The sequence below is a fragment of the Pan paniscus genome, chromosome 3 (assembly GCF_029289425.2).
Source record: "Pan paniscus chromosome 3, NHGRI_mPanPan1-v2.0_pri, whole genome shotgun sequence".
In the NCBI taxonomy this organism is placed as follows: Eukaryota; Metazoa; Chordata; class Mammalia; order Primates; family Hominidae; genus Pan; species Pan paniscus.
This window is the reverse complement of record NC_073252.2, coordinates 2,923,463-2,936,342: the sequence shown is the minus strand read 5'-3', so window position 1 is coordinate 2,936,342 and position 12,880 is coordinate 2,923,463. Positions and strand designations below refer to the sequence as shown.

Here is a 12,880-nt window from a genome sequence, read left to right as displayed (position 1 = left end):
GCACCACTGCATTCCAGCCTGGGTGACACAGCGAGACTGTGTCTCTAAAAAAAAAAAAAAAATTAGCCAGGTGTGATGGCGCATGCCTATAGTCCCAGCTACTCGGGAGGCTGAGGCACGATAGTCTCTTGAACCCAGGAAGTGAGGTTGTAGTGAGCTGAGATTGCACCACTGCACTCCAGCCTGGGCAACAGAGCAAGACTCTGTCTCAAAAAAAAAAAAAAAAAAAAAAACTATGGCAAGAGAAGACAAGCAAGTGAGCTACAAAGACAGACAATGATCAAGATGAAAGTTTGAAATGGAGATTTCTTAGGTTTCCAGGCATGACTATGTCTAGGACATGATGCTAGGATGGGTCAATCTTGGAAGAAGAGGTCTCCAGAGAAATCTGCAACGTGCAACTGTCAGGCAAGATGTTAAGATAAATTCCCACCAATATTCTCCTACAACTGCTGATAACAGAATGCTTATCTAGAAGACAGCAATTCAGCCCCACTTCCCCTCTGGATGCAGAAAGCTGCAGGAGAGCCGTGCACTCTGAGCCCTGACCAGAGCCCTGACCAGAGACAGAACAGGACAATTGATAAAATCCTATCTCTGGGCCATCAGAGAGCCGAAGTGACCAGGCTGCCGGAGGGAACTACACAACAAAGTGCAGCAGCCCCTCCAGGGAGAAGGGGACACACTTACTGTTTCACCTTTGACAGAGGAAGGAAAGTGGAAGGAGGCCATAAAAGTGGTTAGAAAAAAAAAAAACAGTTTAACTTTAAACAAATTCTGAAAGGTTGAGAGTGTCAAGTGTGGGAGTCTAACCCCTGGAAAGCCCCAAAAGGAATGTTCCCACTCATTCCCAGGAGACCTGCACCCAAGTCTCCAGCTAATCCACTAGCAGAGAGGAAGGAAACATGCCTTTCTCCTTGTCCTGGAGAAAGGCGTGTGCCACACACAGGCCAGGACCAGCACAAGACACGGGGCCGGTCAGACCCCTGCAGATACAAGGCAGAGTCTGACTGCCACCGGGCAGAGGTGGGCTCGCTGGGAAAGCTGCCCCCAAGGCCGTGAGCACAGAGCTGCCCAAGAGTCAGGCTAGAGGGGGGAACTGAGAAGATGCCACCATCGGAGACCTTGCCAAGGAGGAAGTAGAAAGAGACTCCCCTCTACAGGCCCACACGAGCACGCACAGTGCTAGAGACAGCCCAGCTGAGGCCAACTGGACTGACCTGGCCTCCCAGGTGCACAACAGGACACAGGAAACAACCTCAGCCTGATGCTCTCTGCACACTGTCTGGCATTTGACCAAACAGAACAAGAGAAACAGCAAGAACCAATAACGTTTAAGGAAGAGATGATAATACCAATTCTAACACAGTCTTCCAGAAAGGAGAAGAAAAAGGAACACATTCTAACTCATTTTATGAGACCCTGAAGGCCACTGTAAGACAAGAGGCCTACAGACAGCCTTCATGAGCACAGATGCAAAAATCATTAACATAACTTTAGCAAATCAATCCAGCAACACATAAAAAGGACGTCCACAGAAGAAAAATAATGTTCATAGCAGCTTTTTTCAAAATAGCCCAAACGTGGGAACAACACAAACATCCATCAATTAATTGGTGAATGCATAAATTGGTTTATCTGTAAAATTACTCAATAAAAAAGAGAAACTACGGATGCATGCAACATTTTGGGTGACTCTCAAAAGCATTATGCAAGTTATAGAAGTATATGTGACACTCTGGAAAAAGCAAAACTGTAGGAACAAAAATCAGGTCAGGCCAGGCGCGGTGGCTCATGCCTATAATCCCAGCACTATGGAAGGCAGAGGCGGGCGGATCACGATCGAGACCATAATGGCCAACATGGTGAAACCCCATCTCTACCAAAAATACAAAAATTAGCTGGGCATGGTGGCGCGTGCCTGTAGTCCCAGCTACTGGGGAGGCTGAGGCAGAAGAATTGCTTGAACCCGGGAGGCGGAGGTTGCAGTGAGCCAAGATTGTGCCACTGCACTCCAGCCTGGGTGACAGAGCGAGACTCTGTCTCAAAAAAAAAAAATTCAGGTCAGTGGTTACCAGAGGCTAGGACAGGGGAAGGGAAGTGACTACCAAGGGGAACAAGGGAATTTTATGGGGTGATGCAAATGTTCTGTAGCTTAACTGTGGTAGTGAACATTTTTTAAGTAAAAAAAGAGTGAATCTTAATGGAAGGTAAATCATGTTATTTTTTTAAAGGCCAGCTCCAACAAAGAGGCTGACCTACAAAGCAACAGCTGGTCCGAATCCACAAACACAGGCCAACACTACACCTCTGCTGTTCCCAAGGTCACTGTTTCTGGTGAGGAGAGAATGGCTCATTTGACAAACTATCCATTACCAAGACAAGCCGGGGGCTGGGAAATGAGATCCTCCTCCAACCCAGGCAAGACGCACTGCAGGGAACCATAGGCACTTCCCCTGGCCTCTGGACCAGGGCAAACAGCAGAAGCCTGTTCCCAAGGGCAGAGGCAGGCTAAAATACAAGAGCAGGGCTGGAGTTGGAAGAAGAGCTGATAAAGTTTAATGAGAAAACAAACCACCACAAAAAGCAAAGAAAATGGTATTGGTAAAACAAACAAACAAACAAAAAAACCACACAAAGAAAACCATAAAAATAGCTGTCTTTGTAGAGTTTATATTCTAATGAAGAAGAAAGCAAACCAAATAAGTAAAATACATAGTATGTTAGAAATAAGTGCTAGGAAGAGAATTACAGCAGGAAAGGGGGACATGCGGGAGGGGCCGAGTGAGAAAGTAATTCTGACAATGAGACCCCAAGGATAGAAACTGGCCCTGGAGATGGGGCTTGCCTCCAAGGCCAGTAAAGATGGAAACCCACACCAGGCAGTGGGGACGCGCTCTTCAGATTGTCACCAGGACTCCCCCAAGGCAGTTCTGCAGGAGAAAACAGAGGAGCAGGGAATGCACACGCTTCCTGGCTGCACATAGCAAGGTATCAGAAGGAAGAGAAGAGCTCAGAAAATAATAAGCCGCTTTCAAGCAGAAATCAAAGGGCACAGGAGAGGCCTAGAATGTGGGGCCTCAAATAGTTGCAAAAGCCAACTCCTTCCAGAACCCAAACAGTACATGTGAAAGCCTGCCCGGAACAAGGGCCCATCAAAACTCCATCAGGTCAAAGATAAGAGTAAGGGTGCGGTCTTCCCAGCCAAGCCTGCTGTGGCCTCTCTGTGGCCTCGAAGAGGCTGAAGCAGCACAAATAAGTAAAAGGGAAGGTGAGGCTTAAGAGCTGCATCGCGTAAAGAATTACCTGCATGTCGAATTGTTGAGAACTAAACACATGAAAATTGTACTCCCTTTTCAAGAAACTGCACCACCAAAGAAATACTAAGCTCAAAGCCAAAAATCACCCTTCAGGGTCACATAGCTTGACGACTGAATTGTGCCCAGACAAGGAGGGCAGGTGTCCTGCCACCTACTGCAGTGTGGCCAGGGAAGACCAGGAGGAACGTACCAGGAGACACAGACTAGAAGGTGGTGCAGGAGGGAGTGCCCCCTGAAGCAAAAGCAAATCCATTTCTTTCATTGCCAGTTACCCCATAACCTGGGCGGGGGGAGCCAACGCCCTGCGCTGCCTGTGCTGGCAGCCACTCACCACTGGCTGGTCAAGGCCGCCATGCCTCTCCTCCTTCTCCACGGTCCTGCGGCAGTCCGGGCACACCCATAGTGGCAGGTGCAGCACGCTGTTGCCCTTGGGAGCCATGGAAAGGGCCAATTTGCTCGCAGTCTTAATTCCACTCTCTAAGAATGATGAGTCTTTCCGTTCACTTCTGCACAGAAGACAATAATCCCCAGCGGGGTAGGGTGGTGTCCTATGATTCATGCCAAAACTAAAAGGAGTCTGGAATAGAAAAAAAAAAATTCTATTTTCAAAACCTCATCTACAAAGCCAAGAATATTAAAATATATGTATAGTTCTAAAACTAAAATGCATGTGTATGTTTATATACAGAAACATAAAATAGGAAATGTATTGAATAAAACTAAACCTAATGTTCTAGAAACTCGTAATACTTTAAATAGTGCCATAAAGAAAATCTTATCTTAGTACGAGTTAGAAAATTGTCAAAATTAACCCCTTCACCTTGACTTCTGTATTACTTTTCCACCACATGCTAGAAATTGTCAGCCTCAGTTTTCAGACTGTTTACCAGAACTGGTTACCACCAACAAAGTCTGAAACTACTATTCTAGAGGCATCTGCACACCAGGGCTCAGATTCAAGATGGCAATTCTGGCTTAAGTGTGTCTGCAGATGCAAACCATCTTTGAGGTGGGCTGTCCAAATTCCAGATTCAAGATAAACAGGGAGCTGATGGCAGCTGCACATCCAAGGCCCAGACTCCCTTCCAGGCCCAGCAGTAATGATGCTGAGCTCATCTCTTATCACCTGATGTAAATAAACATCTGCATTTTCAAATAGGTCCTACAATGTGGGGCAAGGGGAAGAGGCCTTAGAGGTAGGAGGAAAAGGCAAGATTGTTATACCTTAAAACCTCTCAAAAGATAACCACTCACTCTATCAGAAAAAAAATAAAATTAGCCTTTAAAACACAAATACAGAAAAAGAAACTGAAGGCTGGGCACAGTGGCTTACGCCTGTGATCCCAGCACCTGGGGAGGCAGAGGTGAGATGATCATTTGAGCTCAGAGGTTTGAGACCAGCCTCAGTAACATAGCAAGACTTCGCCTCTACAAAAAATCCAACTATTAGCCATGCATAGTGGTGCGTGCCTGTAGTCCCAGCTACTAGGGAGGCTGAGGTGAGAGCGTTGCTAAAACCCAGCAAGTCGAGGCTGTAGTGAGCTGTGATCATGCCACTGCACTCTAGCCTGGGTGAGAGGGCAAGACCCCGTGTCAAAAAAAAAGAAAGAAAGAAAAATCCAGCCTGGCCAACATGGTGAAACCCTGTTTCTATTAAAAACACAAAATTAGCTGGGCGTGGTGGTGTGCACCTGTAATCCCAGCTACTCAGGAGGCTGACGCAGGAGAATCGTTTGAACCTGGAAGGTGGAGGTTGCAGTGAGCCGAGATCGCGCCACTGCATTCCAGCCTGGGCAATAGAGCAAGACTAAGTCTCAAAAAAAAAAAAAAAAGGAAAAGAAAAGAAAAAGAAAGAAACTGAGTCTCACACAACTGGAAATGGGGTTAAAGTCCCAAGACCAGCAAGTGTGTGTGTGTCGGGGGAGACACAGGATTTTTAACCCATATCAACCCAATCCTAAGACGGGTCCCTTCACACAGGGCTGCCTCTGCACCTTAGGAGGAAGCCCCTTCGAACCCTGAGGAGAGGCTGGAGGGAGGCACTCCCAGGGAGCAAGGCAAAGGGAAGCCTCGCCTGGCCTTCCAGAGGCAGCCAGAAAAAGGGCACACAGTGGGGTGGAGGTGAGAGAACCCCCGCTAGTCTCTCCTGCCGTGTGGGGTGCCCTTGCTGCAAGACATGCCAGGTGGGAAGAGAGTGGACCCAGCTGACGCTGTTCTGGCTTTTCAGTCTCCATCTCCACCCAGAAGCTTCTCCAAGGCCAGCTAGACCTGTAGCTCTTCCCACAGCCTCGAGCTGTCTCCCCATCCCACCACCGGTATTCAAAAGGACCCACTGTACATGACAGATTGGCCCCTCAACAGCCACTGAGGGCTCTCATTTGGACCCCAGCCTCCATTCTTAAGACTTCCTGCTGACCGGCAGGAAGCACATATTTAAACAAGGGGCTGAATGTATAAATGAATGAATTAGTGATTGAAAGAATGAATGACAATACCAGCAAGACTCAAAAGATGTTCATATATATTCTCACGTGTTTCCATGAACCAGCGATCAAAACTGCTGACTCCTGTTACATCCATAGGGTTGTGAGTTTTCCCAAACCCAGCTCAGCAGCCATCCTGAGCTGAATGTTTGGGGCACAGGGGCAGACAACTGGGTCCTACCTCCCCACAGTGTCCTAGAGAACGCCAGACTACTCAAACCACCGAGTACCATGAGAATCCATGTATTTTTCCATACCAACAAATCCCAAAAGCCTAAATGACGACAATTTAAAAAAAAAAAAAAAAGGCACACTGATTTACCCCAATATAAAGCCATCTCTTTTCCTCAGGTCTTAGAAAACAGCTCCCATCACTGGCAGAACAGCCATACCCATCAGACCTTTCTGGCCTGCCCTTTTAATTACAGAATGAGATGCTGGGCTCTACAGGCCCAAAGGTCCCCAAGCCTAAAATCATAATGTTAAGAGCCAGAAATGACCAGAGAGCGCACAGCTCAGCTCCTGTACATTCACCAGTCATCCAGGATTTACTGAGCCCATCACATGCTCAGGGACTGGTCCAGGCACTGAGGGCACAATGGTGAAGAAAACAGTCAAAGACAAAGGCAATAAATAAGACAAATACATGAAAAAACTAACTAATTAAATAGTGATAAGGAGAAAAACATAACAGCAAAGAGGATCTGTACCCTTTAACCCGGTGGACAGTGAGGGCCTCCTTGAGGAGACCCCCGAAGCCGACATGGCTGTACCTTGTGGGGAGCCCAGTGGCTGGCATGGGGCTGACAAGAGCAGAAGGAGAGATGCGGGAGAGCTGAGGGCCACTCAAGTCAAGGAGTGACTCTGAGGCTGCGTGCAGAGAGAGATGGGATGGGAGAATGGGAAGAAACGACTATCTGCAGTTCAGGAGCCAGACAGCAGCAGCTTGGACCAGGGCTGCAGGGAGGGAAGTGGATAAGGCTGTGAAGGAGCCAGCTGTGAGGTGTGAGAGGAGGAGAAGAGCTAGGGACAAGTATGAAGCGTCAGGTGCTGGGTATTTTTTCATTCCTTCAGTATCTGAGCTTCCTCATGGGCCATAGGAGGGTTGTTTGGGAAGAGTCTGGTCCTTTCAGGGCTTGTAGGCTCTGTAAGGCAGCATCAGAACGCCTTTCCTCTTACCCACAACTGAGGCAATATCCTCCTAAGCTGCCACCCAGGGTCCTGCAGGTTGTAAGATTTTCCCACAATGGCTGGTGGGAACACACACTGCTCCTGGCCCTGTGTGAGCTGCAAGGTTTGTCCCGCTCCTCACTTCCAGGGTGCTAGCCCAGGCGCAGAGAGCTTCCCCACAGGCATGTGCTTATGCGCCCTCAGCTGGGCTTGGGGAGAACCCTATGCAGAGCTCTTCCTTCCCCTCTTTGCAGCTCTCTCCTCTCTGGTACTCTGCCCTGCAAATTTACTTTGGCCTCCCCAAAGTCTCAACTCAGCCTCCTCAATCAAGGAGATCCTCAGACTCGGTCTGGGTAGCTCTCCAAGTCCTAGCCTTCAGACTCTCTCCAGGCAGGAAGCCTGGGTAAGGCTGGAGCTTGCCGCGGTTATTCTTCTTCTCTCAGGGATCACTGTCCTGCCTGCCTGTGGGCCAATGTTGGAAAACTACTACTTGGTACATTTTTTGGTCCTTTGTTTCACTGAGACAGGAAGATAAATCCACTTCTAGTTACTACCTCTTGCTTGGAAGCAGAAGTCTAGTTACATTGATATTTTTAAAAATAAATGTAGCAGGCTGGGCGCGGTGGCTCACGCCTGTAATCCCAACACTCTGTGAGGCCGAGGCAGGCAGATCAAGAGGTCAGGAGTTCAAGACCAGCCTGGCCAAAAACCCCGTGTCTACTAAAAATACAAAAAATTAGCCGGGTGTGGTGGCGTACATCTGTAATCCCAGCTACTCAAGCTGAGGCAGGAGAATCACTTGAACCCATGAGGCGGAGGTTGCGGCAAGCGGATATCGCGCCACTGCATTCCAGCCTGGGCAAACAGAACGATACTCCATCTCAAAAAAAAAAAATTATATATATGTACCAGAATGAACATTTTACTAGTATCATCCCCCAAATCCTACAAACACATACACGAAATATGTAAACATATAAAATGTGTATATATATCCATGTAAGGGACCAAGATAACCCAGAAATTTTTGCATAGGAGAATACGGACATATGGCTAAGATGGCAGTATTGCTGAAAACACTTTGGGAACACTACTAACAGCTGAGTTCTACCATCTATGATGTATTTTACCTTTTCTGAATAAACTGATTTTCTACCACCCAGTGACTGTGGCCTGTGTGCATGGGGGTGGGAGGTGTGTGTGTATCATAAAAGACATTAAATCATAATAGCATTTGTTTTCTTGCTAGGCTTATATTCTAGTTTTGAAATTTGTTTCCAAAATGAAATTCCAAATTAAACATGAAAACCCAGATTTACTAAAAATACTTTACAGATAAACTTCTTATAAACATGAAGAAAAAAGGTCATCTTAGGGTAAAAACACAGTAAAAGCAATATCCTCTCGGGTAACAGCAGCACAACCCAGATTAGACCGCCCTATGAAGGCTAATGCAGGAGACACAACAAAGGCCCCGTGCTGGTGACGCTGCCACCTCCTGCCGACCGGCCTTCAGGGCTGTCTGCTCCCCACATGCCCTCCATCTCCTGTCAAAACCCCCTCACACTGTACCTATGACCAGAACATTCTCTGCCTTAAACCCTTCGATTGTTCCTGCTGCCTAAAAAGATCAAGTCCTTAGCAAAGGATCAAGCAGGATACACCAGGCCCTTGGTCAGTGTGTTCTTGCAAAATCACCCACTTGAAACTCCTTACAGTTCCACACTCCCGCCCCAACCAACTATGTGGCTTTATCTCTTCCTGCCTTCATACTTGCTGCTTGCTTCCCTAAAACACCAATCTCCCCGCCTTTCCTTTACAAGACAACTGCGAGGCATCCCTTCAAACCCCACTATGGTAACTTTTTTATTCTGTGAATTTTGCTCCCTACCCCTCAATCAATACGTGTCACACGCAGCTAATTACTACAACTCCTGTACAACTTCTACACTCTTTTTTTTTTTTTGAGAGGGAGTCTTGCTCTGTGACCCAGGCTGGGGTGTAGTGGCACGATCTCGGCTCACTGCAACCTCCACCTCCCAGGTTCAAGTGATTCTCCTGCCTCAGCCTACCAAGTAGCTGGGATTACAGGTGCGCGCCACCACGCCTGGCTAATTTTTTGTATTTTTAGTAGAGACGGGGTTTCACCATGTTAGCCAGGATGGTCTCGATCTCCTGACCTCGTGATCCACCCGCCTCGGCCTCTCACAATGCTGGGATTACAGGTGTGAGCCACTGCGCCTGGCCAACTTCTACACTTCCTATAGACTATCATATATTCATTATACTACAAAATTATCTTTCACATGTCCATCTTCCCATTAGACACTCAACATTATGAATGTCCATAATGCACCCAGCAACCAGTAGGCGCCCAGTAAATGCTAAGGGAACTGAAATGTCTAGTCCAAATCAATAATACACACTTTGTCTTGCCTACCTCAACCACAATTTTCTGTTTTTTTATTTTGTTTTGTCTTTGTTTTTTTTTTTTGAGATGGAGTCTCGCTCTGTCACCAGGCTGGAATGCAGTGGCGCCATCTTGGCTCACTGCAACCTCTGCCTCCCGAGTTCAAATGATCCTCCTGCCTCAGCCTCCCAAGTAGCTGGGACTACAGGCGGGAGCCACCACGCCCAGACGGGCGTTGTTAGTAGAGACGGGGTTTCACCACGTTGGCCAGGATGGTCTCGATCTCCTGACCTCGTGATCTGCCCGCCTCGGCCTCCCAAAGTGCTGGGATTACAGGCGTGAGCCATGGCGCCCAGCCAATTTTCTGCATTTTTATATATGATCCTTTTTTTCTTTTTTCTTTTTTTTGAGACAGAGTCTTGCTCTGTTGCCCAGGCTGGAGTGCAGTGGCGTGATCTCAGCTCATTGCAACCTCCGCCTCCTGGGTTCAAGCAATTCTCCTGCCTCAGCCTCCTGAGTAGCTGGGATTACATGCCTGCGCCACCATGCCCGGCTAGTTTTTGTATTTTTAGTAGAGATGCGGTTTCACCACGTCGGTCAGGCTGATCTCAAATTCCTGACCTCGTGATCTGCCTACCTCGGCCTCCCAAAGTGCTGGGATTACAGGCATAAGCCACCAAGCCCAGCCTATACATGATCTTTTATTAGCTACCTGCACTCAAGTCCAGGGAACACTGTTATGTGTAGTCACTAAAATACCTGTGCCCTTTTCACCCTTTCTTTCCTGAACCCAGCTTTCCCAAAGCATATGCAGGTTCTCTGAGCAAAAGGCATTGCCTGGAGAGCAATTACTAACATTAATACTTAAACCTCCTTCTCAGTGGTTACAAAGAGATTGGTAACAATCATATCATGAGTTAGGCACAAAATTACCTTAAGTATTTAAGGCTCTGTGATAAATAATTTCTGTAATCTTACAGAGTAAATATCTAGCAATTTATAATTTCAAGGCTGTTCCATGGAAACTCAATAAAATTCAACAGTGATTGATTCTACATTATTACAGCATCCTTTTAAATAGCTAATATAACAGTTTTCCTTAGGACTTACTTTTTTTAAAGAATGAACTCTGAAGGATTTACTTTTAATTTCAGTTTACATATTAGAATAAACAGAGAAAACCTAATGAAAACTGCAACTGTTTTTAATGATTGCTCCTGAATTGCCCTATTAAATGGCCAGTGGTTCTACAGATGTAAATAAGATGGTTTTAAGGCATTAATGAAGGCATAGTGGTATTTGCTGGAACTATAGTTACATAAAACGCTTTTCTCCATGTAATGTTACTAATGTGGTTTTTCCTATACAAATGTAGTTGCCATGTTTTAAGTCTATTAAATAATATAATTACTATTTGTTTTGATGCTACTTATCCATAAGAAAACAAATGTCTGAGCCAGCCTCAGAACATGTCTGGATGCCAGGGCAAGTTTCATATCCTTGCTCTGTCATGGGACAGCACAAATATCTACAAAATACTTCAAGTCTCTACATTCAGGCTCCATACAGCAAAAGAGCAAAACAGCTTGAATTTATTAATAGCAGCAGACTTACATGTATTTCTAACATACCGTTCTTTGCCAATCTTTAAAGTAAAGTTAATCTACTAAGGTCAAATAAAAAGTTGGTATCAAAGGCCTACTAACTTCTTACACTGCAGTTTGTATCCCTTCAATCTCTGAAGGTCCTGAAAAATCACAGTAACCAGTCATTTTGCATAAGGTATTAAGTCTTTACAGCAATACCCAGAAATGACCAGAGAGAAAAATAAAACTACTTAAATAGAACAGAGGCTGAAAGTGGCTTTTATTCAGAGACAACAAATGGAATAGGTAGGTAGCATCTCAAAATTAAGTAACCTGAAGCAAATCCAAAGTAGCCATTTGCACACCCGACAAGCCCCAAGTCACCCACACCTCTGCTGATGGGGAGGTCCCCATCAGCAGACCCTCATCTATCACCATCACCTGTGCTCCCCTGGCAGCAGGGAGGCATCTGACCCAAGGACAGCCAAACCAGAGGCTAGCCAGTGACCTAAAACAATGGGGCCCACAGGCAATACTTGCTTTTTTATAGAATCCTCTCCTTCCCATAATACAATGTTGATAAAGCTAAGTCACCAAGCTGATGACTAAAAATGTTATGGTCCATGTAATTCAAAAGATGAGGAGATGACTTAAGGTAAAGAGGCACCAGAACTTTCACGGCAGGACACAGGGAAAGGGCCAAGGTCCCTGAGCCTAATGACGGAACTTGAGAGGAAGGGGAGCAGTGGAGTAGATGTGGGGATCTCGAGCTCCGTCAACGCGGAGCAGGGTGCCCAGGAGGGAAGAACAGGGACATGGACTCTGTGCTGAGGAGTATAAAGGAAGATGGGTATTCACAGACTGCTGAGGGTGGTGTGAGCACCAGCAATCTTTTGGAAAAGCACTTGGCAGTAGTTTTCACAGCTCCCACACATCCGCAGACCTGCGCCTGTGCCCTCCTCTCCAATGTCCTCCAACTAGCTCTTCACAACCAGACCCCACCCTGTCGCCACTTGAGGACCACTGATTCTGTCCTCATATCATCACTTTCTCTTTCTTTCCTGCATCACTTCCGTTAGGATGCAAATATGCTGTCTCCCACTCTGAAGAAACACAACGATCTCCTCTCAGTAGCACTTCCGCCCCAGCTTCTCACTGCCTATCTTTTCCTTCCTTTTCAGTGAATTCCTTCAGAGTTGTCCACCCCAGCTCTTTCTTTTCAAAATTTTTTTCTTTTTCTTTTATTTACATATTTTGAGACAGGGTCACTCTGTTGCCTAGGCTGGACTGCAGTAGCACGATCTTGGCTCGCTGCAACCTCCACCACCCGGGCTATCAAGTGATCCTCCTGCCTCAGTCTCCCAAGTAGCTGGAACTACAGGCATGCACCACCATGCCCGACTAATTTTTGTATTTTTAGCAGAGACGAGGTTTCGCTAGGTCGCCAGGCTAGTCTCGAACTTCTGGGCTCAAGCGATCCTTTCACCTCAGACTCCTGAGCAGCTGAGACCACAGGCACGTGCCACCACACCCAGTGCTGGAGGTGGGCCTAATGGGAAGTGCATGGGTCATGAGGGCAGGTCCCTCATGAATGGCTTGCTGCTGTCTTTGCAGCACTGAGTGAGTTCTCATTCCATTAGTTCCCTGAGAGCTAGCTGTTAAAAACAGCCTGGCACCTCCTTTCCCATCTCTCTTGCTTTTTCTCTCATCATGTCATCTGGACACACTGGGTCCTCTTCACCTTGTGCCGTAAGTGGAAAAAACCTGAGGCTCTCACCAGATGCAAATGCTGTGCACCATGCTTCTTACACAGCTTGCAGAACCAGGAGCAAAATTATCCAGCCTCAGGCATTCCTTATAGCAACACAAACGGACTAAGATACAGAAGTTTAATTTCACATAAAGCACATA

General features: G+C 46.7%; 1 protein-coding gene across 8 annotated transcripts in view; it reads right to left on the bottom strand.

Moving 5' to 3' along the window:
* Nucleotides 1-12,880, bottom strand: part of FAM193A (family with sequence similarity 193 member A) — a 196,464-nt gene that overhangs the window by 131,894 nt on the left and 51,690 nt on the right. For all 8 annotated transcript variants that reach the window (XM_034958217.4, XM_034958216.4, XM_063603489.1 and 5 more), the window contains exon 2: nt 3,652-3,897. In XM_034958217.4, coding sequence (XP_034814108.2) covers nt 3,652-3,897 — 246 coding nt within the window. The remainder of the gene's footprint in view (nt 1-3,651; nt 3,898-12,880) is intronic.